Raw genomic sequence first — 27027 nt, forward strand, 5'->3', positions numbered from 1 at the left:
TTCGACCATGTGGTTTCGTCCTTGCAAAATAACGCTTCATTAAACGATTTTGCAACTCTTATACTCGTGAATGGCATGGTTACCTTTCTCTTCCGCTGCCTTTTTATTTTATCGTTCTCTAGCGATTTTTAATTTATGTTCCTCTCGAAACTCGTAAATATGTTTGAGTACCCGAGTGTAGGTTTTATGTTTTTGCTGTAATCGTTAATAGGATTCGGATAGCACTTGCAGGAAGCGGATGAAATGCATAAAAATATGATCACTTTTTTGTCATCAGCAATCGTCGTAGGGTATGATATTCAGCATAAGCACTATATAGCAGAAGGGAATCTACATCTGCATAATACCCTGCAAGCCACTTCTATAGTGTTTGGCAGGGGGTGATCAATAACTAACATACATGAGGACCGCCTCATGGACGCCGTAAGGTCTTAGAAGTATACGTTTATTACGCATATAGCAAAATATACGTGTTGATTCATGCAAATACAAAACTTTCCAACAGTTATTAATTCCTGCAAGGTTCATCCTTGTATAAAGAACATATATGACAGCAACGGTGCTTATTAAGCGTCCAATATTTCACAAGATACAAAAAGTATTTAATCGTTGAACATAGGAATATTTTTCAACTGTATGCGCGAACTAAGTTGTGGAAATTTTCATATGCAAGGTTAGAACAATGGAAGAATGAGTCATCCTAGCGAGTGACGCTATTAATTCTATTAATTGAGACAACGTTGTTATCCTTAATAGTAAGAGGAAAAAGAATTTGATTTTATGAATGACATGGTCACCGATATATCTCCGTGTGAATGTGTTGCATGTTACCCTCTCTATAGTTAGTTAAAATCCTCATTTTTGGGAATTCATATTTTGTTTAATCTAATCATAACTTTGATTTGTTTTCTTTGTTGCAGAGGTGGGCAAGGTGCGGAGCAGTCTCTTTCAAATAAATGGCACGAAAAAGGAGCCGCTGGTGTTACCGGAAGCGGAAGGACCCAACACAACCCTCTCCGAGAAAGTCTACGTTCCCGTCAAAGAGCACCCAGATGTGAGTACGCCTTATTGAACTTACATAATCCGCGCTCACGTGAGCTGATCGAATTTTTTCATAATGAAAAGAGACAGGTTTCCCCGTCATGCGTGGGAAGTGTTTCAAGGCACTAACATGACGGTCGAAACTTGATTAGATTAGAAATTTGCATCGAGTTCTATCCGTTACTTCGTAAGTTTCAGCGCCATTCCAGATGCGCCCGAATTTATGCAATCCAGGTTGTACCATGCAATGATTGTTTTATCCTTCCTTCCGGCATGTACTCTGAAGTCCCACACGTCCTAAAGAAGCGTGCTTTTTCACTTCCGTACTAACTTGAATGTACGATCCTGATATCCAGTCGAGTTCGGCCCCGAGGTCCGCAATTACACCTCTAATGAAGTTAGGTTTCACTGGAACGCATCTTAGTAACATTCTAACAAAGGAGTATGGGCGATATGTGATCTGGCCGCCCAATACCCAATTTCCCAATCACCTTCATTTTTTCTCTTGTTTTTTTATTCTAATCAAGATTATGTATATTTATATGTTTTGATAAGGTAACATTCTTTTGCTCACTAACATGTATGAATAGGGTAGTTACCTTGAGCCTGGAAAATTAGTTTCGATTATATTTTTCTTAATCCTATTTTTAATTAGTTTAAATTCACTTCATTGGCTCAGAGTAACTACTTATTTCCTTGAAGAAGATTTCTGGTTGGTTTTTCTGCCGTTTATTTGTTATTACTTGCTCGGGAAATTAGTTCGTTGCGGGTTAAGTATACCTGTAGTAAACTGTGTTGAAAATATGCGTGTGTGGCTGTATGATAAAAATTTGTGACCTTAACATCCGATAATGAACGTACTTCACCCACCACTTATCCGTCATGACTGTCCTTCAAAATTTGTTACCATATAACATCCGCTCTGCTACTTGGAAACATTGTCATGAATATAAAATCTTCCCTTTTTAAATGCTACCCTATTAGTTATTATCTATTTAATCAAGAGGATATTTTAGCACGCCGGAGATCCCCGATAAGAGTGGAATAAATAGCGGTATGGTAACGGGGTACCGAGGCTTCTTTCAGAGATTTAAGGGAAGGATTCTTTGAACCAAACAATGCGTGTTATCTTACTTACTTCTGTGGCCACTCAAATCCAAGCTGATTTCTGGCCTTCCCAACAAGTCGTCTCCAGACTCCTCTGTCCTCCGCCATGTCGAACTCTCCCCTAAGTCCTCAAGCACTTCGTCATTCCATCTTAGTGTTGGTCTTCTCCGTGGGCGCCTTCCTTCTGTTTGACCTTTCCACACTCCTCTTATCATTGCATCCTCCTCCGTTTCACTTACTTGACCAAGCTGCCTAATTCTCCTTCTTCTTATTACATCCACAACTCGTACTATAATGACTCTTACTTGGTAACGTAATATGTTAGTGTTCGTCATATTTCAGCATCTCAGTTTGGTTTTGCCTAACATGTAACTCATAAACACGCATTGAATATAAAATTTATTGTATGCGGATGTATTGACTTAGTTAAACTTTTTTCTAGTGCATAAAATAATAAATATTGTTGTCTCTTCGTAGACCACGCCCAAAAAATTGCAATTCATAATGGGTTTTGAAGAGGATTGTGCTTAGGAATCAGGGAAGTCTGTGGATGTGGTATTTCAATCCTTGCGTTCGTGTTAGAATTATTTGACTTACTCTATTCTAATAGGACACAACTGTTTGAAACAGCACGTGTGAGTTATTGTACATAGCCTCTCAACCCATACCCTTGTCATGTCAAAAGTGCTGGATCTAAATTATCGTTAGTTGTCTCCTCTAACAAGTTGAAATAAAATTATTACAAAATGATGTGTTTGGTGTGAAATAGAATTTTGCATTATTTTGTCTCGTATTCTAGACGCGTTCTCCTGTCCCCTCTTTGTACCATGATGCCATTATTTTCTTGAAATCATTTTTCTAATTAAGTTACTCTTATTTGCGAAATTTGTTCCATTTTATCCAGTTCCAATGCAAGTATTCAATCATCAATAAGTGGAGGGAGCCGAGAGATGGAATTAAAGAAAATTTGTCGAATTTATGGATTAAGTGTAAGAGAGAGCGTGCAATTAACGATTAGTCTGCCAAGCACGTTGGGAGTCGCTTACGAGGTGTGATGCAAGGTTCTCCTTGCTGTTTTTCTTGGATTCGCACGCGAACCTTCAAGCTGAGGGACACAAGAAGTGACCGTCGCCAGGTAGCGGAGTTGGAAGCAACTTCCGTAACGACGACTTTCACACGAAATTTTCATCATTTAATTCAAGCATAAATATGAGTGTGTTGAATCATGAAAAGGTTATGAGCAAGTAGCATGACGTTGCTGGCTGTACCTGCATAGTGTGCGGTGAAGTGTGAAAAGCAAGGTGAAACCATGGGGAAATCGCCGACTTGGTGTAAGAAATCATGAAGAAGTAATGATAATGTTTGTTTGAGACGGTATATGCAGCATAATTAAACATTAATCTCTTAACATTCATCTTCATTCCTGGGGTCGTGGGTTCTTAAACCGCCTGGTTGGGTTTTACTCGAGTCATGACGTCACGACACGAGTTGGGGGGGGGGGGGGGGGGGGGGGGTACGGGGCACGTGCCACCCCTACGCTTAAAAAATAGGCAACATGTTTTATACTATTATCATTACGTTCACTTTGTTTTGTGCATTACGGAACCTAAATCGTTTAATTTTAAATTTCAAATTTACATGTGAAAACAAAGAGAATATTTCGTTCAGTAATTTTAATATGTTCTTTTTAATCTCAAGTATGAGAAGATCGTTTACCCGTCAGACCCTTGTGCCCTACCCCCTCGATCCGAAAAAGTCCTCGATCCGCCCCTGTTTGGTTAGGCACCTGTAAACATGATGACAGGCTTAGGGTATTGGGATTTCATGGGAATTCCATCTCAATGGATTTTTTTTACGATTTTACCGTGACCACATATTTACTCGAAATTGAGGCAAACATTTTTATCGGTAGATGTAACTGTGTTGTAGTCCTCTGAAACCTATGGTCGCTCTGTGCCTGTTGTTTTTTTTTAATATAATAAAGCTGACTCTGGCTTTAATTTGCGGAGCTATTTTGTCGTCGCGGTTATATAAAAGCACTTGTCTAGTATTAATCCAAATTTAACTATTTTGATTTAAATTGTTTGTTAATGCTGGTGAAAATATTTTATTTTAGCATTAGAAATTCACACCGACGCGGAGTGACGCGACAACTGGTCGTGTGGTGTGGTGGGAAACATTTTGATTACATATAATGTATTCGATCAGTTATGTGGATTTTTATGTGAATCGGAATTGTTTCTCTAATAGCTCGGTTCTGAAGAACGTCTTAAGGTTAGCCTTGAGAAATTTGAACTCTTGCTTGGTGAACCTCGTTTGTATTTTCGTATTTAAATTAAATGTTTTGTGTTACATGATTTTTTTCGGCATTTCATTGACTTTTTTCGTATTAAAAGCATTTGGTTATCATACGCTATGGAAAAAAGAAAATTGTGTAAAATACAAGTAATCATAGTAACCGAATATACCCTTTTTTCCAAGTTAATTTTGTCTCTTTTTCTCATGTAAGTGAGAGGTATCAGTTCTCTCCCAGCTTCCTCATAAACTTTTGATGCTACATCTGTCTACTGTCCGTATTCGCGATAGAAATCTAAGACGTTTTTAATATTTTACCGAAGTAGTTTTCTTCCGCATTTAGAAGTTATTCTGCCCTATCTAATTGAAGTTCGGGTTTCTTTTTTCATTTGATTTCAATTTGCTGCAATGCTTTCAATTTGGTGATGACTGTCATTCGTAGTAGATGTTACTGAGAATGGAAGGTATCGCAATTTGTATTTCCTGCACTTCCAGCATTAAATATGACTTCATGGTGAATGACAATTCCTGAAAAATAGGCGATAACGCACTCCCATCGGAATGCGAGAAGGGGATTGGCAGCAGGCGAGAGTTACGGGGTCGCACAAATCACCTGCGGGCATTGGCCATCAATCTGTCGTTGAGCTCTACTGCTTTGCATACTGATCACGAGGTCTCACTCTGAAGAAATATTTGAGATGTGCCCAACCTGAAAATATTTTTGGAACCACGCATCGACGGCTGTAATGTAAAGGTGTCTCTCCTAGAGATTATTATTTTCATTATTTATGCAGTTGTCTCGGGGTTTCCATCAAGTAAATCTCTAATAAATTGACTGCAATTCTGCGTCTGATTCATCCACCGTTATTTGGGTCCGCCCAGACGCGTGTCTCTTTAGTGGCCACACTATTTATTAATTGAACTTTATTATTGTGCGTGGTACTTATTTATGTTGCCCAATGTTGCTTCATATGGAAAGACATTACCATATTGATCTCAGAAATACGTATTTCAATTGTGAAATATAAGAAAATCAGTGTCAGCAGAGCAGACTCATCTCTGCTGACACTGATTTTAGTGGTCACGCAATTTATCCATTTTTTTATTTATTGAACTTCATTATTTTGTGTGGAATTTATTATTTATGCTCAATGTTGCTTCTTATGCACAATCATTGCCATGGTAAACTCAGAAATATCCAAATTGAGAAAAATAAGAAAATTGTCTTCCCTGCTGACGGTGGCCGAGGTGGACGCTTATTTGTTTTACTGGGTATGCAGCCGGAAAATAAATACAGGGTGGTCGGAAATTCTCTGATGCGTCACCATGTACGTTATAGAGTAAGTTATTCTGGACAATAAAATACTTAATACTTAATAAATAATAAATTTTTTGCTCTGTTGCACCATTTCCGAGCTATTCGCGATTGAAGTTAGCCAATCAGAGCGCAGCGCGTACAAACGTCCTTAGAGAGACGGTGTTATCGAACTGAAAGTGCTTTTGAAGCACCAGCCAGACAAAGCGAAATTTTACTCTTGAACCAATTCGAACATCGAGCGCCATTCGAACTAAAAATCTTCGGACTGGGAGTCTCGCTTCTTGCCATTTGCGCTACTGAAACATCCACATAAGTAATTTGTTGTTAATAGTAGATTGCTCTGTAACGTCCATGGTAGCGTATCAGTGAATTTCCGACTTAACTGTATAATTTACACCACGGAATTTAAAAATCATACCTTCTGAAACATTTATGTTTGTTTTATTCTGCTTGGGATCCGGGCAGAATGCGGTAAATAATTGCGTAGAAATGTATTTGTTCTTAGCGGTTCCTGGGAAGTGTTGTAGTGGCGTGGGTAGTGTGCGTTGGAGGTTGGGCCCCGTGGACGAGTGGCGACGCAAGAAATTTCAAATAGACGGAAAACGCCCGCACGGCAAACGTTTCGTTGTCAGTTCGCTTATAAAATCACCTCTTCGTCGCTAAACTAGGAAAACAATGGGGAAAACAAATAGTGAGCGTAATTCATGGGTGCCGGATTCCAATAAACGCCCAGTGGGAATTCTCAGTATTTGTTTTGTTTGCCCGTGCATGACTGAGCTTTTCAGGGGATTGATGCAGAACATTATTACAGCGTTGAAACGCCAGAGAAATTTAAAAATGCGTAATTAAAAAATATGAGTCCTTGAAATATGAGTTGGGATTTTTTGGACGGCCAGTTTGGTGGGTCTTCATTCCTGGGGTCGTGGGTTCTTGTACCGCCTGGTTGGGTTTTACTCGGGTCATGACTGTCAAGTTCTGTTGGTTTGGTTCCTGAAATAAACCTGATGACAGGCTAAGGACCTTGGGATTTCATGGGAATTTCATCGCAATGGATTTTTTTTACGATTTTACCGTGGACACATATTTACCCGAAATTTAGGCAAACATTTTTATAGGTAGATGTAACCGTGTTGTAGTCCTCAAATGTTTAGCCGTTAACATAAACGCCTAGATTTTCGTTAAGCTGAATCTCAAGGTATCAGCCTTTTATTTTAAAAACCGGTCCACGGCCCGTAAAACTCGGATCACTTTTTCCGTCAGAGACGCGACTGGCGACTTTTGTAGACCCATTCAAATGCGCAGTGGTTGACAACACATTGAGAAGCCGACTTGAGAATCCTCTTTTGTAATGTTCGTGGTGTGCGCACTCACGGGTAGCTAACCTTGCCCGGGAGAAACTAATTGTGGGGGCCTCCGCTGTGGGCGCGCTGGTCGAAGTGTTTTCTCGAATGACTCGCCGCCTTCACGTTTTCTAAACGCCTACTCACCCCGTCTCAACATGTTCCGTCCAGCATCAAACCCTCCTTTTCCCCAATGTTTGTTCCCCGTGAGGCTCTCTCCTTACGATTCGTGGCCTGTCGGAGGAACTTTCCTCCGCCATCATCGGGGGCCGCTCAGGGCCATGGTTGAACACACTGGCTCGCCCACGCAGCGGCCGCCCCCGGCCCTAATGCCTAATTTGCACATGGGCGGGGAGGGCGGCACGGCGTGCGCAAACACGGAGAATCAAGGACTTCAACTCTCTTTGAGTTCGAGTGCCCGATGCCGTCAGCCCGAAACATCTCTCTGGAGCGCGCAAATGTCACGATTCCCCAAAACGCTGCCCACTGGACCGTGGGCTTGGAAAAAAACTTCGGGGAATGTTAAGCGTCTATTTCTAAAACCTGAGTCAAATGATCATTTTCCTCTCAGGTGTCCAGGACTCTGGGTAAATACATGCAAGAGCTCTCAAGATGAGGCTCAGTTCAGCAATGGTTCTCCAATTGGTTGAAGAAAACAACAAAGATTTTTTTTCCTTACCAAGTTCTGCTTTGGTAGCACGTGTATAAACCGCTAGGTCATTATCAGGTAAATGATAGTTACCTTGCGGTTGAAACGCGCAATAGCAAAGTAAAAATTTGCAGAAAAAGTGCGATCTTGTTTTCTTCAGCCAATATGTATTTTTTTCTCTACATCTAGCCTGCCTCAGTCAATTTTAATAATACTTGGTAATAATGGATATAGTTGAATGAGAATAGTGAGAAATGGATATAGTTGAACGATGTTGTACTTCTAAAATTATGTTAATCAAATGCTGACGCACACGGGCTACAATGATAAATAGTTATACCAACTAGCTGCCTGAATTACATGCATTCTTAACCCTCCAGCGGGCACGCTATGGAACAAAGTGCAACATTGTGCCGCTTCGGCCTCACGTTATTAATAGAAGTTGGTCAGTGAACCAAACGCACCAATTATTCCGACAAGGTCATGAATGTACGAGGGTTAAATGGTTAAAATATTTGCTTTTATGGAGAAATCGATATCACTCTTTGCATCGATATCATTCGGGGTCTTTGCATTCGTGTTCAAAATTTGTAGGCTCCTCGTCAATAGTGGAATGAATTTTCATTGTGCGTGCATTCTATTTCTTGATTTTACTCCATTTATGAAGTTTGTGTGGCCGTTGGGGAAACATTTCGAATTTTTTTTATCAAATACGAGGTGCTACTAAGTCGCAGCATATTTTCCCATTGCCGATGCAATGATCGCTCTTCAGTTAGTCCATCCTCCCCTCCAACCCCCTCTGTTCTCGTAGGAATGCAAAAAATCTAAAAAGAATGGAAGCTGCGCCCTTTTTTTTGTTATTTTGTTCGGAAAGTCCTCCAGTGGCTGTATATTATCTGCCAAATGAGTTTTTAGCGCAGGGTTTTGAGAGGCTGGGTCGTTTACCGCTCCATAAGGCGGCGGATGATAATGGGAGTTTTAATTGAATTCAGAACGTTTTTGCGCCCTGCAAGTGGTTATTCCTCCACGGATTTTCTATTTTCTCCGTCGTTCATTACTTCGTTTTCCATTGCGGAAATTGTGGAAGGCATCCGAATGCTTCATTCGCTTCCAAGTGATTATGTCCTCCTCTGGTTCAACTTGTAATCATTATTGTCTGCATTCCTCTGCCAATTCCTTATCGCCGCAGTCCTTCGCTTCCAGTTGAATTTCCTCCGCCGTTGAGGATGTGATGAGTAATAGCGTTTCCTCGGAACCCTCGGATTTGTTTACATTTATTAATTTATTTTTTCTACTGCGCTATCGATATCCACTCGATTAAAATGTGAAATGCGAACATTAGGGAATCCGTGAAATATTTTCCCGAGGAGAGTTAATAAAATTATTAACAACGGAATTGCAATTAACAACGATGCAATAGGAATGTTCTCACTGAAAGCGCTTGAGCAACTGAACTACGCTCTACATTTCCCATGGAATTGTATCCAACATAAAATTATCATCAGGCAGGTTTCACATTAGGTGCTAAGCCTAGCAACAAATTAAAAGGTAAATACCTTTATCCGTCTATTGGTATTGTTTAAAAAATTCTTCTTAGAGCAAGTATGCCAAATGTACCAAGTACAATTTAACAGAATGTATTAATCCCGTATTCATCATTACAATCGGATATTCATTTTGCGTATATAAACAAAGTTTTATCATTTGGTATGATTTCCGAAATTTACTTCGAATTCTATTAAATTTGCTTCTTCTTAGTAGATTCTACCGGTGCCTTCACGTATTCATACTTGTCTCCCTAGAGATTTTCTCTTAAATTTCTTGTGTGTTCTTTTTTCCAAATGTATACATAATGGCTTTTCGTGGAATCACAGACTATATTTCTCTCATGTTATTCTTGGGGTATTTGCATGGTTTTTGTGATGCTATTTTTACGGATTAGGTGATCGTATCAGACAAGTTTTTCTTTTGTTCAATTTATTCCACGTTTTCGTTGTAATTTATTCCTTTGATTGTAATTACTGAGTTTTTTTTGTTCTAAAGTTTTGATTTGATCTAATTTTTGGAAACACTATAAAGACACAATATATGACTTAAGTTTTATGGGGTCTATATACCATGCATCAAGGCTATCCGTATTATCGCGAGTAGTCGGGTGGTAAATTTCGTGATAGAGGCATTTTATTTCAAATAAAGCGACACGATAAGATTCCACGCGCATTTATGGGCCAGGTTATCCCTCTCGAAATATTTTTGACACGATGTTGACTTAGAAGCTTTTTCTTTTACCTCATTGCTTTGCGCAGCACATTAGAGGAAAACGGACACGGAAGGTTTGTCATCAGGAAGTGAATTGCGTTCGCAAAGGAGGCGTTCATGGGTAGGAAAGAGCTGATGTGGTAATCGTTGTATAAGGATTTAGAAAAAAAACTTTTTTGATCTGGAGAGTAGCGCTTTACGGTGCGGAAACGTGGACGAATAGAAAGATGAGAAAAGGCTGGAGGCGTTCGAGGTATGGGTATGGAGGAGAATAGCGAATGGAAAAAGAATGAGGACATGGTAGACATGCAGATAGTGCTAGGAAGAAGTGTGGTAGTGGACAAGTACCATCTTATGTAATAAAAAAGTTACAATTGTGGTTTTGCAATGTTCGGTAAAGTGGGCGGCCCCGCAAGAGGGGGTGTGCCCCCTGCATCCCCTGTATGTATCCGCCACTGGTCGTTACGTGGTTCGTCTTTCTTCTTCTTCTTTCGTCTATCTTCGACCTGTTTCCGTTTCTTGAAGCCGCATCTTTTAACCATTATCCATGGGTTGTGAGTGATCAGCGAATTCATAAGGGTTTTTTTTCCTGTTAACAATTGCCGAGTTCTTCTATCTCACTTTGTATGCCGCCATAAAAATTATAGCTAAGTTAATTGAAGTCTTAAGAATTACATTAATTGAGTTGCCGGCCTCGGTGGCGGCGGGGTAAAGTCCTCGCCTGCCAAACCAAAGGTCACGGGTTCCCGCCTCGGTAAGTTACCATTATCCAGGGCATGAAATTTTGTGCGCGCTTGATTGTTAAATCTTATCAACCCCGATATAAAGGCCGAACAGTGCTGTTTTCCATCGGAAGAATTTTATTGAAGATTTCGAAAGCATGTATCTTCGATACGTAATCATCGAATTTTATTTATGAAATATTCGCTTCAAATTCGCCATAATTTTAAACTTACTTGTTTCTAGTGGTGAGTGTAAATCTGGGCATCGGGTCAAGTTTGACCGACTTGAGTATTGTGTTGGGTTTCCTTGTGACCCCCTTCCACATCAATGTGTGATTCATTAATTTACTTGGGTAACAAGGCTGCCTACGTTCAATAGAGTACCACGTCAGGTACATCATGCGATGCCCCATGTCTCGAAATCACCGCTCTTAGGCAACACAAGGATTCCGACCGCCAAGCGTGCAGTGCATATCTGCCTGCTTAGCACGTCTTGGATTCTGTAAGCCCAAAGCAGCCGCGTGGGACTGCTGCCAGTTCACCTGACGACACCAGGCACGGCCGGCTTGCCAAAAATATTTCGCATTTCGTTCTCTTGAAACGTATACTTTTATTGTACTCGGATGTCAGCTAGGTCTTTAATCAGATCATTCCAACCTTGAAGTGCTTTAAAGAACCGCGGAGTTAAAAGAGCATGCAAAATGAATCAATCGTGTTTTGATTGATTGATCTTTACTCTCTCTCAAATTTTCGTTCTTTACATTAAATAATAAGAGGAATTCGCGAATTCATCCGTAATCTTTTACTGCATGTTCCGCCGGGAATAAATTCCAGCATTATTAATACTTTCGTCTTCGCAATGGGCTATGCGTAATACTTCTTTTCATATGCCAACACGTATCCGTGGATGTTTGCCTCATTGTGTCACTTGATAAAACGCTCTTCTGCTCTCCAATGTTGAGAAACTGGTAGGGTTCGTAACCACTTAATCTCATATGTTGCCGAGTCATTTCTATAATTCTCGAGTCGGATCGTGAACCTTCTACCTCTCATTCTATACGTTTATGTTTTTCCTCAGTATTTCCCTCACTTTTCATCCGTTGCAACTGGCATCATTAGGATTCAAACCGGATTAATTTGAATGTGGGAGTTACATTCTATTTTGGTTGTGATAGATACATCAATTTCTTTCGTAATTGGAAAATTTTTAATTGATAGAAAAAAATTGAAATTATCACAAAGAGCGTTACATGTATTTATTACGCTAAGGGGACCGAGTTTAGTAACTGTTTTAGTAACCAATTAGATCTTGTGGTTCGATTACTGGATTGAAGTCGCAAGGTTTTTTACTCTTATCTGCTATCCTCGATACCTGCGTTGGTTTGATCGCTGTGATGTTATGCTTGAGCTTGGGGATAGAGACAAGAGATAATCCCGTGGTCAAGGGGACTGAATAGAAGAGGCCCAATTCCATCCTAAAGACGGCTGATTTCTTATGCCTCCTTGTTCGCATTTTAATCGGTTTTCAAAAATGTCCGCGGCTAGGTGATGAGTGCAATGTAGCAAATACAGTAAAACTCAAGGGGGGACGAAAAATCTATCTTGAGCTATTTAAAATAAGTCGCATTCAAATTTTAAGAAAATTTCATTTAAACTGATTCACATTTATACAAGGCAATGCCATTTTATTATATTAAAGAATATCAACTGTGGTTCTGCAATGTTTGGCAATGCGGACGGCCCCGCAATGTATCGGGGGGGTCGCCCCCATATGTATCCGCCAATGATGTAGGTGTCAACCGAAATTTATGTACATGATAATATGATCTAACAAATTACACACTTTTCAATGCTATTCCTCGCAATTACAAACATCATACCGCAAATATTGAAAAAAAATGAACTCACCACGGCGCGCCGCAGAAATTTTTGAAAACCGATTGAAATACGACCGTAGTGGCAACGGAAATCAGCCTTCTTTGGGATGGAGTGGGGCCTCTTCTATGCAGTCCCCTTTCGTCGGCTAAGGAAATTGCTCCCCACACTTCACGTTCTCTAGATGGGACCGGGGCCAGCGACAAGGGTAACATGGCAAGGATTTGCTTCGCCGTCGAGTCGAGCACTTGGCCGCCGGTCCTGCTACCGAAGAGGACCGTGTTTTTATTCGCCGTCGTGGGCATTTAACGGCGGGTACAGCAGTGTCTATATCTCGGGCGGCGAGCAGAGATTTGGCCGACGAAGTCGAGTTGCTCTCGTGTGGGGAAGCTCGCGCAAGCTCAGCGGGGGTAGAGACGGCGGCCCCCTGGAGGCGGGCGGGTGCGATTGTGGTCCCTCCCCCAGCTTCCATCATGTGCCCCCCACACGGTGCCTTGGGAGTGGTGTTCTGGGCTTGAGTTTTTGGTGGAGCTCGCTTCAGCCTTTTTAAATGCGAAGCGAATACCCAGGAGGATTACATAGACGAGGCCCAATTCCATCCCCTAGAAGGCTGATTTCTGTTGCCACTGCGGTCACATTTTAATCGGTTTTTAAAAAGGCCGCGGCGCGGTGATGAGTGCAATGCGATCCACTTTTACCTATATTTTGAAGTACAGTGTTTGTTATTTGCGAGGAATAACATTGAAAAGTAATTAATGTGATAAATTACATCATCATGTGTATAAATTTCGGTTAATACCCCTTATTATACTTTATTATCCCGTGAAACTCGGATCAATTTGACCGTCAGTAACACGAGTGGCGACTTTCGTAAGCCCATTTAAATATGCGGTGGATGACAACGCATTTAGAGGCCGACTTTAGTATCCTCTTTTTTAATATCCTTGCAAGTACCATTTTGAATGCATTCTTCTTGGGTTTCCAAACGGGTCAGGGTCTGCTTGTTGTTGACCGACGTTTCGTTGGGAGACTTTCCCAACATCTCAAGGGGTGATGATGCCGATGTCAGTATTGTTCCGCTTCCGGTCAGGGGCAATACCGACTTCGGTATCATCAGCCCTGAAGATATTGGGAAAGTCTTCCAACGAAACGCCAGCCTACACCATGCAGACCCTCACCCGGTTGTAAACCCGAGAAGAATTAATTCAAGTCATTCACAAGTGATAACTCAAAATTTTCAAATGCTATTTTTGTGAAGTCACTAATATGCCGTTTTAATAAGATTCATCGACTGATGATAAGAAAAATTAAGCTCTCCATGGTATCTTATTTGGAAATTTCATAGTAAATTTCCAGTTTTTCGTCGACTCCTGTTGCGAAGCATAGCAAAAAGTAATCATAGCCTTCATATAAATTTTTTGTGATAAAACACTAATGGAAAACTCTCTTTACCATAAGTTTGAGGGTCAAATAAATATTAAGAACGTCTTGCCTTTTATCATCACAGAAATCCCACAGCATCACAGCGTCCCACAGAAGGCTGATTAAGAACGTCACCGAACTGCTATTTGAATTATTTGGGGAAGAGTGCTGTAGTTGAAGTCAATTCATGTTTGATACACGATAGTGGTGCTACTGCTGGCTCATGCAGCTTAAAATACATCAGTTTAAAATTACTTGCAATATACTGTTTTTTATTTTTTAAATCAGTGAATGCATTCGACGTAATGAAAACGATTATAACTACACACAGGTAAAGTAATAGCTTTGAGTTTATTAGTCACAGCGGAGAGCCTCCTGGAAATATAATAATTGTCAAATAGCTTTGCGGTAGTTTGGTGTGCAGAATGAGTCATTTGTGAGCTGTTCTGAGCTCTTTCGGTAGATGATCGCTCCAAATCCACGAGACCATTGAAGGTGTTTATAGTCTGTAATTATTACCTTTGATATTTCCCGGAAAAGAAGTCTATAAGGATTGCGCACGTATGTTTGAATTGGTTTTTATATTCACCTGGGCTGGCATTGAATTTGTCAAATATTTTGCTAGTGGGCACTTATATAATAAACTCGTTATTTTTGCTTTCATATAAACCTTTTGTGAGCTTATTTCTAGATCTGAGAGTAGCATTAGGTCTCTGTCAATATAGTTTTTTTATTTAATGGACGTTGGAAGGCAATTAATAGAATTTATAGAAAATTTTCAATCGAATTGAAAATAAATAGTCAAGTTTTAATTTGTGTCAATTAAAAAATCCTATGTCAAGTATTCGTTTTATGGCTTACCCCGGTGGCACATGTTTGGGTCCTGACTTAATATTGCGTACTCCTATCCTATGGACATTTTTGGATTTTAGAATGCCGGTCACGTTTTTATATTGCTGCGATTCCCATTTCTGAAACCATTTTGGGCCGACTTTTTGCTACCTGTCAATTTAAACGGGGGACGGCGAAGATACTTACAATGGGTCCATTCCGCATTTAAATCTTTCAAGCACAGGAAATGGAGGAAAAAAACGAGGGCAGCGGAAAAAGGGGACTTATTTGAATTTTTCTACGTAGCGAGAAGGTTAGTTATTGACGTTCCTGAGATGCTTGCGACCGTAATAGGACTGTGGCCAACCCGTTGTCCATTTTAATGCTCAGTTGGTCATTTGAGGGACGCCACCGCCAATCAAATGTCTTAAGATACATGGTAAGAGTTTTCAGTAGTAGGAAGGAAGACTGGAGGATTTAACCTAGGGTTCTTAGCAGTGGGGTAGCCAGCATCTTTTCTCGGGGAGGGCAGCCGAACCAGGCGGGGATTTTTTTAAAAACGTAATACTATTTGTAAGTAGAAAGTTTTAAGCTGTTTTTTCATATTTTTTCTAAACCATTAATATTCGAAAAAACTTAATTTTTCATAAAAATCTTTTGTAAATTCATGATTTTTCAATATTTTTTAAAATTTTATGAAGCAAAGTAAATGTGATCTTATATTTCGGGGGGTGAGGGTCCGGACCCCCCTTTTCTACGCCACTGGTTCTCAGCAGCCTACTTTAATGAAAAGAAAATGGTCGAGAAGATAAGGTTTAACGCTACATTGTAAGTTGTTTAAGGTAATATGAAATATATTACCGAGATATATACCTAACGAGTACTTCTCGCGTACTAAACAGTGTTCCTTGAGTCACGAGTGTATTAAACCCTTATGTGCAGGTGTGAAAATGAATAATGTGCATTGAATTTCAGGACTGTTTATTACTGTAGCTGCATATCTTCTCCGAAATTAGTTTTTTATATGATTAGTCTCCATTATGAATGACATTTATTAATTTTTTGTCAAAGGTTGCGCTTCTTATAATGCTGTATGTACTGCCGATCAGGTGTAGGAAAAATTATCCAGGGCGAGTGAAGTCGTATATTATTAATCCTTGTTTGATGACATTTATACTTCCCTTGGTCCCCCATTAAAAATGATACATTGTTGAAATCAATTGGGGTGCTTAAAAATTGTATGTTAATTACAATTTAGTTTCATTTGATATGTTTAAATCATTAGAGGACGCATCACTCCTGCTCGATCGGTCTTTTTTTGCTACCTATCGCTTGTTTCTAACTATCGTCTTGAAATGTTTAAGGCGTATGAAGTTGACCCTTTTCAACGGCATGTCAAATTTTAATATTTTCCTCTGTATCTCCAATGTAAAATGTTCATAATTAAGATCAGTTCAATGTTGACAAAGGTCTAGTCACTGTATCTTGATTATTTCTTTGTCATTACTTAAGTTTTATCAAGTAATTCGTCGCGAAAAGAGACCAAATACGACCTGTCCAGAAGGAGTCTTCCCATGCGATAGGCCAAAACGCTACAATGGTTGAGACTGACGGCGATAAGTTCCAGTGCTGAAGTCGCGACGTGTGCCTTAGTAAGACTGACCCGGTTCCGAGCCCGAGAGGATTTACGAGTATTTTTCGCAGGGAAAACCTATGTATTCTTATCTGCAGCCCTTTCCTTTTTCACCGGATGTATAAAATATCTATATCGGCACTCTTACACAGTTTCGTGGATAGGTAAAATACACACTGTAATGATGTAATAAATACCCACGGAAATGATTCACCCATGCAGGCAAAATTACTAGTAAAGGAAAAACTGGAAAGGCACTCTGAAAAATAATCAACCTCAAATATAAGTCATGGTTAGGAAAGAAAAATATCTCTCAATGGTTATGGCCAGTAGAGCAGTTAATTTAATTATTTATGGAGCTCTTGATAACTCTGATTCTAATGGGAAGAGAAGAAATCCTAAATATTTCCGTACTGCCGTCTATTTTCTCGTGCATTAATCTCGTGGTCATAATGATTCCTGGCCCTTTCATGTGAATATACTGGAAAGGTCAGGCTTTATTTAAACTCCTTATTCCTGTCGAGTCTCTTGTGGTCATGAAGACAGCCGGCCCAATTGTATGAACCCACCATAAAGGACAGGCTTTATTTAAACTCAGTATTCAATTCGAATGATAGAACTGTAGTTTGTACAGAACTTTATTCTTAGTCGCAAAACGAGTTTTGCTACTCAATGGCATAATTATGTGTGCAGAGAATTGGAAAGTCCTTTCATTCAATATGAATATAATGCGTTTCCACTGAATACGTAGGTTTTCATTGAAATTCGAGAGTTTGCGCCAAAGGCAGTAGTCGTGTGTCGTTCGCAGGCGAGTCTGTGGCCAAAATGTTGGGAAATGCGCGCGGGTGTCTTCGCCTCCACCCCCGCTCATCCCCACCCCGCCCCTCCCTCCCCGCTTCCTCCTCCACCCCCCTTCCACCCACCCGTCGGCCCAGCAGCCCCTGTCCGTCGTCTTCCGGTTGCGAGCGACAGAGGGGGGCGCGGTGCGGGAGGCGTGGCGCTCTGTGCTGGATTTCCGAAGACGGATATTTATGTCGGAGAACATGTCATTTGAAGTGGCGCGCCGCTCGGCAAGCATAGAGACGCGATTTGTAACCATGCTTCGCCCCACGATCATTTTCCCTTATAGCCTCCACCAGCTACCTCCCCTTCTTGCAGAGGTTATGGAGCATTTCCGTCCGTCAATGAGTAAAACAGGAAAAGTGTGGTCTTTATTGCGTGTGAATATTAGTTCCATGTGTACTCCCTTCCTGCAATCATACCGTGATAGCTCTTGACGTTCGTATTTCGGCTAATTTCCTCTTGCACTTGCGCAGACCGGAAGTAACCTCAATTTTAAATCCATTCGTTGCGGCTTGAAAGTAATCTCTTGCCTGTTATGGTGAAAATTGTTATAATCCGTATATTTACATCACAAATGGAGGATATACGTGTCTAGTTGTATCCTCATTTTTTTCTTTCATACTTAACTTTGGAGCAAAATTTTCAGAAAAGCGCTCACTTACAACCTGCTTATTTTATAATATTGTTTTACCCATCTAATGCCGAGTAAATGTAATTTTAACGTACTTACGGTAAAATTCTTATGATGTTCGTTACACCCAAGTATTTTACCATAGTTGAAACCTATTTCCATCGGTATGCCATCCCGATGTGTACTATCTTCACGGGGGGGATAACTGAGAACGTGCTGCTAGTCCATCCACTCGGTCATAATTCGTCTAATTTTCCCCCACTAATCCAACCCATGGATGACGTTGAAGGGAGCGGATGTTAATGATTTCAAAACATGCCTCTTTTGCTTTTCATCCCTGGAAACACGCGCGTAGACGGCTGTTTCGTTAGCCTGCCATCACCCCTTCGCGGTAGCTAATTTTAGTCCCCTCCTTGCCCAATGCGTCATTGTTTACTTATCCACCTCGGGAAGAATCCTTGGGGGAGAAATAATTTAAACTATGATTTACCCCTGCGGAGCGCGTGCCCGTCGGGAGTTGCCAAATGTACCACTTGGAGCGCTTAGTTTGAGGCACAGCAATGGCGACTGGGCCCCCCTGAGTCGTCGAGGCCTTTCTCGGATCCTTCCTGGATGCTGCTCTGGCTCTCCAGTAATAGTTACCATCTGCTGGGCGCGGGTGTGGAAGCCGCCGACGACGATGGCATAGGCAGGCGCGAGTTCGTGCGAGACTCCCGGGTTCCTCCTCTAGTCTATTTACGTATGGCGTTGGCCAGAAATAACGACGTTCTAGCTAACACCTTTACCCCTCTCTCCTGGGTTTCCCCCATCTTGCCGATCACGGAAAGCGAGACATAGTCCTAGTTCCAATTATTTGGCCCTTTGAGAATAGATTTTCGGCGTGATGGTAATAAGTAAGGGCTGTCATTTGGGTGCTACCATTTGGGCGTAGTAGCAGGGATGTCAGGTTTGTGTCATATGCGGAATTCTTTCCGTAAGGATTTCGAGAAATATTCCATCTCCAAATCTCATATGACTAGTGCAGTGGGATCATTATATAAAGATTTTTTTTAATGTCCGATCAGCATAATCGACAGCATTGGTTGGGTGAAATGTTGTAATAGAATATTTAACCATTTATCTCAGGCTTTATCGTTGTGTGATGCATGAAGTAGGTAATGGATGCTTGGATTTTTTCTTTATTTCAATGCTTGGATTTTTTTTATTTCAATGCTTGCTTTTTGATAAGACTCGATCCGCAATTTATATATCAAAGATGCATCAAACAATGCAATATACAATGGGTAATCTGGCCCTGGGCGGTCTTTCCCTTTGCGTTTCGTAGATTTTATGCCTGGTGGACGGTCATTTCAAGCGAAAATGATTTGTGAAGTTGGGAAAATGAAGAATGATCGCATTTACTCGGATCTTTGCCTGCGCAGTTACAGCAGTGGTGGCTGTATAACTACGTTTCAAAAGGGCACGCTTGCAGTTTTGTTGCTACCGCCTTTGGCTCTGCTGTCCTACCGGTGCACGTGGCCCATCCGCACGCAGGGTGGCCACCCTAGCAGCTTCAACCCGCTTGCTATCCACGACGCTCATCTTGGTTCTGTACCCGAACGGCGCCAGGGAAACTGAAGGCTCATCAGCGTTTTCATTCCACAGCGATCTATAGATCCCAGTCTCTCAGGAATACTTTCGATAAATATCCGCACTTGCTGATAATGCATCTCATGCACCAATGTACTACCCCTACATCTCTTTGAAAAGGAATTAACTGCCTTTATTTTGTGATACATGCACTCGCTCATGCTGATATATTTTATATTTTTATTACGAAGTTTTTTATTATTCAAGCTATTCCCCGAAGTTCTCCGGCAGGGACTAATGCCTTAGTTGATAGAGGTATTTTTCCAATAGATTGTTTTGGGTGGGGATCCTGCGAGAATCCGTAGTTTATTTATACGATGTTAATGTATACGGTGTTTTGACCTATTTTACGTCTGATTAGTGTCAAAAAATCTTTGTGTTGTCGTTGGGTTCATTAAAAATAGGTGAAATTTCCAGGGGATAGCTGCATCTTGACTAAAATTTTAATTTATTCCCCATTGAAAACAGCTAAAGGTAATAAGCCACTAAGTTAGACTCAAGAGCCTTAGTATCTGTTATGTTTCTTTCTCTGTAACCATAACGTGAGCTGAGAAAATTGTACGTGTCGACGTTGTTCTTTGAGTGGAAACGTTTCTTATGCTATATACATGTGGGAGGATGATTTTTATGGCATCGGTGTATGCCTGTGTAACCCTATTTTACGATTAGCGTAATCCCAGCGTTATAGCGTAATGCTTCTTTTCCTTAGAGATTTCCTTAAAGTCCACCTTTAGAGATAAGCGGAGGAGCTCGTTTATAGTCTTATTTCAAAATGCCTTCAGCCCAAATATTTTGTGTCTATTTACCTTCGAAATCAAGAGAAGGGGTCTTCCCATTCGTAGTGTTCAATCATTGGTTACGCCCAGTAGAATCAAATTGTATTCCATAAAAGCCGCCAGTCCAATTTCCGGACGAGTTTTGGGCCTTAGGGAGGGCTCTACAAATTACTCGATGAGCACCGTTCTTGTCTTGCAGTTCCTTTTCTTTCTTTTCATCCTTTCAGTCATCATTATGGAAAGGTACTTGTGTGCTGATATGTTAACTGATATAAGCGATCGTTATTTCTCGGCTCTCAACATGCTTTTACCCATTATCGTTGTCTATAAATGTGTATGATTAATGCGTTGAACAATGCGTTTTGCTGACTGGGAAAGTAATAGGGCGATATGTGCTTGATAACATATAAATACCTTATGTTAAATTGGGAACTACCTTCATTTAGGTTTATGGTTCAACTGTCGAAAAAAGTGCAGTCCACTCCTTTGTGCTATAGTGCGTTTTTTTACTTTCAGTCCGGTGGGCAAAAAGCTTTACCTGTTTCAATTATTCCATTTTCATCTATCTTCATGTTAACTGTGTCGAATCCCTCTTTACGAAAGCCGCTTCTGCGCCTGAAATGGTATTGTGGGCAGTCGATAACCACCGATGCCGTTTTAGGATCTGTCCGTGCAATGACATAAGCCTAGGCAACGATTTACCGACCAGTCCATAGTGAGGCACATTTTCTGAGCTCTGTCCGTTGTAATGAGATGTCCATTAAAGGTATCCAAAACTCTCATAACGGGAGGAGTAACCTAATGCAAGAGCACGAGGTAGTAATGTCGCCTAATAGTTATAAAATTTGCCTCTAATGGTGTCTTTTGTGAACGGTCACCTTTTTTTGTGCCAAAAAATCATACTATGTCACCCGTCTCCCGTTCCTACGAGTGGTTGTCAAACTCACCGAAACTTCTAGGGACGGCTGTTTGGGTTCTCCACCGTATCACTTCGTCCATCTTTATTGTCTTTTCGGTGAATTCGCCCTACCTTCAGGGCTGCTTGGCGTTGGCCGACCATGAAGATTATTTCGGAAATTTACGGATAGGGTTGGTGCACACTCGACACCACCGAACGCAAACGCCGGTAAAGCAGGAGAAACCTTATAAACTTGCTATTGTTATGTTTATCACACTTTTGTTTTCGTAATTGTTGGATATAAAAATCAACGCTCTTTCGGGCAGGAGCTCGTCTACAACGACTTTTTACGAAATTCCACGGAATGACCTCAGGAATTTTAAGTTCCTAGGGAATTTAGCCGTGTGATGTTGAGAGGGCGTTGCACGGATTTAAGCCGAGGGCACAAGAGCCAATTTAGCCTTGTTAGGGGATGCCTAGTGTCTTAAACAATAATTAATACGTAGAAGGATTGTAATGCCCACAATTTAATTTCACGGAAACTTCACTTCGACACTATGATGTTATTATCAGGTCGTCTTGTTTGAAGTCAGTATACTTTTTTCCGTGTGATACAATTTCTTCTGTGAAATACTGTCATGTTTTAATCATGGCGTATGATATTATTTTGCAAAATGTCTGCTGTTAGGAGCGATTTCGCCCATTGCCTGATAAACCAAGTGGTCCTTATTTTCGACGTAGGCAAATTCACGGCTTTGCTTTGATGATTTTTTTACGGGTTGTGTACCTGGCGGGGATGTCCATGATAACAGTCTTCTAAAGGGCCACACAAAAAGCACTACGTTAGTAACGTTTTTCGGTATCTGGTGATATGTTCAGGATATTCTCTCTGGTTTCCAGCCGGAGTTTATTAACTCCATCTCCTCCAACGTTTCGACTCTTGACTCTGGTACCAGCTTCAGAGAAATGAGTTCTTTAACCGGCTGGAAGCCCGGGAGCAGTTCTCGAGCATACATCGCCGGGTAAGCACCTTGTCGTATTTCATTTAGGGATATATCTATTCATACATTTTCACCTCTATGAAGAGGCACGATTTGCACATAAGCTCTGATATCCTGAACCACCCCTCCCGATTAACAATTCGGTAAAATTTCATCTGGTTAGTTCACCGGGAAAGCATGAGACATATCTTGCGTTTCTTTGCTAAAAATTCCTTGGAATGCCTGCTAATAAGGAGAGGCGATTCACTAGCGGGTTGGACGCCTGCGCGGTGCGTGATCTGGAAGGTGGTGGGCGTGTCATTAGGTGCATTTGCGAACGCATTTGGACTGGGCATCGGTGTCTGCAGCCCAGGCGAAGTGGAGCGGAGGCTATTCTCAGTCGAGAGTATATGGGCATTTTTTTCCTCGTGTTGTTTCCTCAACACAGGATTTCCAGCAGCAGTAATGGGCTTGCTTCCATGTTTCGGAGTTCTCGCTGAAATGTATTGCCACCCAATTGACCAAACAGCGGGAATTTCGGCGGATTCTAGTGTAACGTCGATAGTGCTGGCAAAATATTTTTACACTTTCCTATGATGTGGCGAGTGTTCTTCCACAAGGTGGTTCCCAAGTACTTTGTGATTCGCGACCTCGGACTTGGAGACAGATATTTTTTGCGATTTATCCATTATGCGAGAAAGTTTGATCACTGGTGGGCCTATTTTCGTTTAATTTGTATAAAAAGTGGTACATACATTACAATCGCGAGTAAAATATGACCTCGACATTATAGCTATAAAGTGGTGAGAAAATTACCAAAATATGACCAGAACTTGAATGTAAACAGAAAAAAAGTTGTAAATGTTTCTGAGTCTCTTCTGCCTATTACTCAAATTAATTCGGGGCTAAGGACAGTTACTGGATTGTTGATTGTGTAATTGGCATTAGGCTGGAGAGTCAAGTGTTTAGACTCCGGCGGACAAGTGCTGCAACTCCCTCATCAAACATTTCTGTAGAAATGAGGCTAGGCAAGAGAATGTAATCACTTATTTGGTACTTCTCCTTGTCCTAGTCCCATGACTCCTAAGCATTCATATGCAAGTTTGTAATACTAAAAAACCGGAGGCTTTGGTACATAAGTTGTACGGTGTCTTCTCCATCTTCAGCATACTTAGGTACATATAATCAAAGTGTAAAGCAATGTGTTGGCTCTTGTTGCACTCTTTGGATAAATACTTAGCTGTTTCAAAACTTGTGCCAGTATTTCCCAATTCCCAGAAGAAAACAATTATTCTCGGTTGAAGCTCAACATTAAAATGGGGAAATTAAGTTATTTAATAGTTTAACTTTTAAAATTTTTAAAAAAGTAACTCATGTGGCATATCAGATAGCTCTCGATGGGTAACCTTTGGTACTCTTGTTTACTCTCAAAGCCTCAGATTTGGCAAGACCATAAAATATACTGTAGGCACTTCAATAGTTTTGGCTATTCATAGCAGTTGCGAGATAATGTGTCATTTTTCGGAAAAATGCTTGCTGAATATTCACTCGTTCAATACAAATGATGTGACCTTAGGCTTGATTGTCCTGTCAAACCTCCTCTTGTCAGTTTTATTGAGTGACATTTGACCATTCCTCACCCATTGAACTGTAATGAATTTTCGCGAATGTCTTCATTCGTAGAACCTAATCCACTAGGTCCCAGTACATACTATTTTTCTGTTTTTTTTTTATGAAATAGCGATTAAATAACATGCATAAATTTATGCTTCAGAATCCGCAGCTGCGAAATAAATATCGCATTCGTTACCCTACGCTAAAAAGTGCGGACCTTATGAGTGTGTGATTGCTGTAGAGAAGCGTCATTTTTTCGCGCCTAATCGTTTGGATATCCTTTCTCGGATTTTTCTTATTGCCTTCGAAAAAGTTGTCGTTATAATTTTCAATTAAAATCATATGTGTGCGTTGAATACTTCTTCCCAAAATTAAATTTCTCAATTGAGAGAAACTCATGCAATTTTCCACAAACTTTTACTCCCGTCCTATGTTACTAAATCATCAATTGAAGATGATATAGTAATATCGAAACCTAGGTCGGGAGTATATTTCTGGTCTATTTGTGCCGAAAATATATGGAACAATTCCACTCCATCACGCTTAGGTCTTCTGATTTTATGAATTTCTCAAATTATTTCCCTTCAGAACAAATATTTTCTCTTCAATTCGCAGGATAAAATTTACTACATTCTATGCTATTAAATGGCTTCAAGGGATTTCACTGTATTTTTGCTTGACCATTAACTTATGTTTGCCTTCTCAAAGCCTGATCTCTCGATGAATTTTTTCTGTCCCATTCAAGCGATATCTCCAGTTATCACTCCAGCGATGGCCGAAACTTTTCTGTTTCTAGCAATTATTTTCCGCGTCTTTTTTGGTCCCTGAAAATCTGTCGTTGGAGCTATCACTCTGATGGACGGGAAAAATGACGTTGTGAATCAGGATTTATTGCAAAAAAATCACTTGATATAGAGTCAAGTGTGCTTCGAACCTCTTTAATTTAGAGTTTAAAAAGTTAGGATATTCGTTGTTTACTGCGCATCGATACTCTGCATCATTAATCCTTCAATTATCAGCGAAGTTCCCGTAGCTCTCCGTGTACCACAAGGATAACTCATTATTGCTTCATTTTCTCGTAACTCCCGAAAATTCTAATCCTCGTGATTCATCATGATATCATCTCGTATAATTTTTGCTCAAATAGGCGTTTTTTTATTATGATTTCGGATGTTTTTGAGTGAAACTCATGAATATTTATTTTTTAACGCTCTCTTAAGTTGCATATTGCTTTTCTGGATCAAATGTTATGCCTTTCATCATAGATCACCGTTATACCGCAAACTCTCTCTCTCAAACACTTAAACCATGAATTCTGTGGAACGCACGTTAAATGTCGCTAATTTGGATAATAAGTGTGGAATTATGGCTGATTAATAACGGAGATTGGTACAGTTCGCCTCTTACGCCAACATTTCTGTACTAGGCACTACCAGCGTTTACGAATTGTCTCATATTGGGGTATTTAATGTTTAAAAGTACATACACTGCAATCTCTTCAATCCGACCTTGAGTAATCCGACTTGTCCAGTAATCCGGCGTACAGGGCTGGCGATATTCCTTCGTCTAATATAATTTCGTGAGTTTTAAAAAGGAAATGTTTCAATAAATAGTTCGTAGTAATAGTTTGGTTTTATGCATGCTTGCATCTGGACTTACACCCTAACATTAGGGATAGTAACCGTCGCTATGTTTAATTTAAAAATGGTACCTTAATTAGTGTTTTGTTTGTTTTGTGTTTGTTTCCTGTGCGTTTCCAATAATCTGGCCTTTTCGATAATCCGGCTATGCCACGGCTACAGGTGTCAGATGTGTGTCGGATTACCGATATTGCCCTGGATATCTTGTTTGACGTGTTTTATAATTATTCCTGCAGTGGTTTCAACGCCGTTCCAGCCGTGGTTAACAAAGTACATACTTTCAAACACTTTTATAATAGCACTTTTATCAATTTTGGTGCCTTAAATTTCAAAGTTTCAAAGTGAAATATATTCTTAACCAAAACACCTTTTTTCGATTTTTTTTTCTATACTTGCTGGAATAATTGAAAAATTATTAGGTAATATTTCACTTGTAAAAAAAGTAGGTGAGTGAGATATGTTCCGGCACTGCTAATTTTTCCATGACACTACTGTATTCTTGCTCGTTAAATGCGCATTTATGTATTTCAATCTGTGACTTCTAAGTTTAATTCTTCAACTTTCCTCATTTCAGTTCAATTTTGTTGGAAGAATATTGGGCCCTCGAGGAATGACGGCGAAGCAGCTGGAACAGGAGACTGGATGCAAGATCATGGTCCGAGGAAAGGGATCAATGAGGGACAAGAAAAAGGTAAAGCAACCTTAACTGATGTGTATTTCTTAAGCTACACGTGAGTGAAACTTTGCACCCCACCCCACAAGTTTTAATAATACATATAACTGTACGTATATTACTCGAAGATACTGAACGTAATGCATTGCGTAGTCATAAGCTTTGCTTAAAATACGTGTACCATAGTAATAAATTAAATGTACTCAATTGTTCTCGTTGGATAAGTTATCGCGCGTATGAAGTAAGAAGAGATATGGCACTATGAGCATGTTCGTTAGATTAGACTCCGTTATTAATTCGAATGACTGTATTAGTGGTTACGTAGGAAAGACTGTTCTTGAGAAGAGGTAGACAGTCTTATTTCTTCCATTGGAAATTATTTATTAGCGCAAAACTTTCAAGCATTACCATCTGGAACTTTTTGACCGTATGTGTAAATGGCTTGATTAAGTCCAAGCAAACGATGTCATTTACCGCTTCCTGTTTCAATTTCACGAAATCATTTCCCCTGCGTCTATGATCCTTTCATCTATTATTTCCAGATGCTTCCTGGACGTGGGTTATTGAGGTGAAAGACATCGTAAAAAGCAATAAATCTTGCTTTGTATTTTTGCTCGATATTCATTATGAATCAAAAGATCTCGATTCGTTATGAATACGGTTGATTCCTATTTTTTATTGCCTAAATCTAAAGATTATTTCTCCTGGAGTACGTATTTCTCGCTCTTAGATTTTTAAATTACGATATTTATTTTTCGCGATTAAGTGAAAAGTGAAAATTATCAAGCGCGCGAAAACGCGACGGCTAAGTATGTGTGCTGGGAAAAGCCCGTGAGACGTCATTCTGGTTC

The 27027-nt window shown here is 40.3% G+C and overlaps 1 protein-coding gene across 9 annotated transcripts in view; it reads left to right on the plus strand.

The window, feature by feature from the left end:
- Positions 1-27027, plus strand: part of LOC124171871 (protein held out wings-like) — an 87519-nt gene that overhangs the window by 36930 nt on the left and 23562 nt on the right. For all 9 annotated transcript variants that reach the window (XM_046551240.1, XM_046551239.1, XM_046551241.1 and 6 more), the window contains exons 2-3: positions 921-1054; positions 26078-26194. In XM_046551240.1, the coding sequence (XP_046407196.1) occupies positions 921-1054; positions 26078-26194 (251 nt within the window). The remainder of the gene's footprint in view (positions 1-920; positions 1055-26077; positions 26195-27027) is intronic.

The sequence above is a fragment of the Ischnura elegans genome, chromosome X, assembly GCF_921293095.1.
Source record: "Ischnura elegans chromosome X, ioIscEleg1.1, whole genome shotgun sequence".
NCBI classification, from domain to species: Eukaryota; Metazoa; Arthropoda; class Insecta; order Odonata; family Coenagrionidae; genus Ischnura; species Ischnura elegans.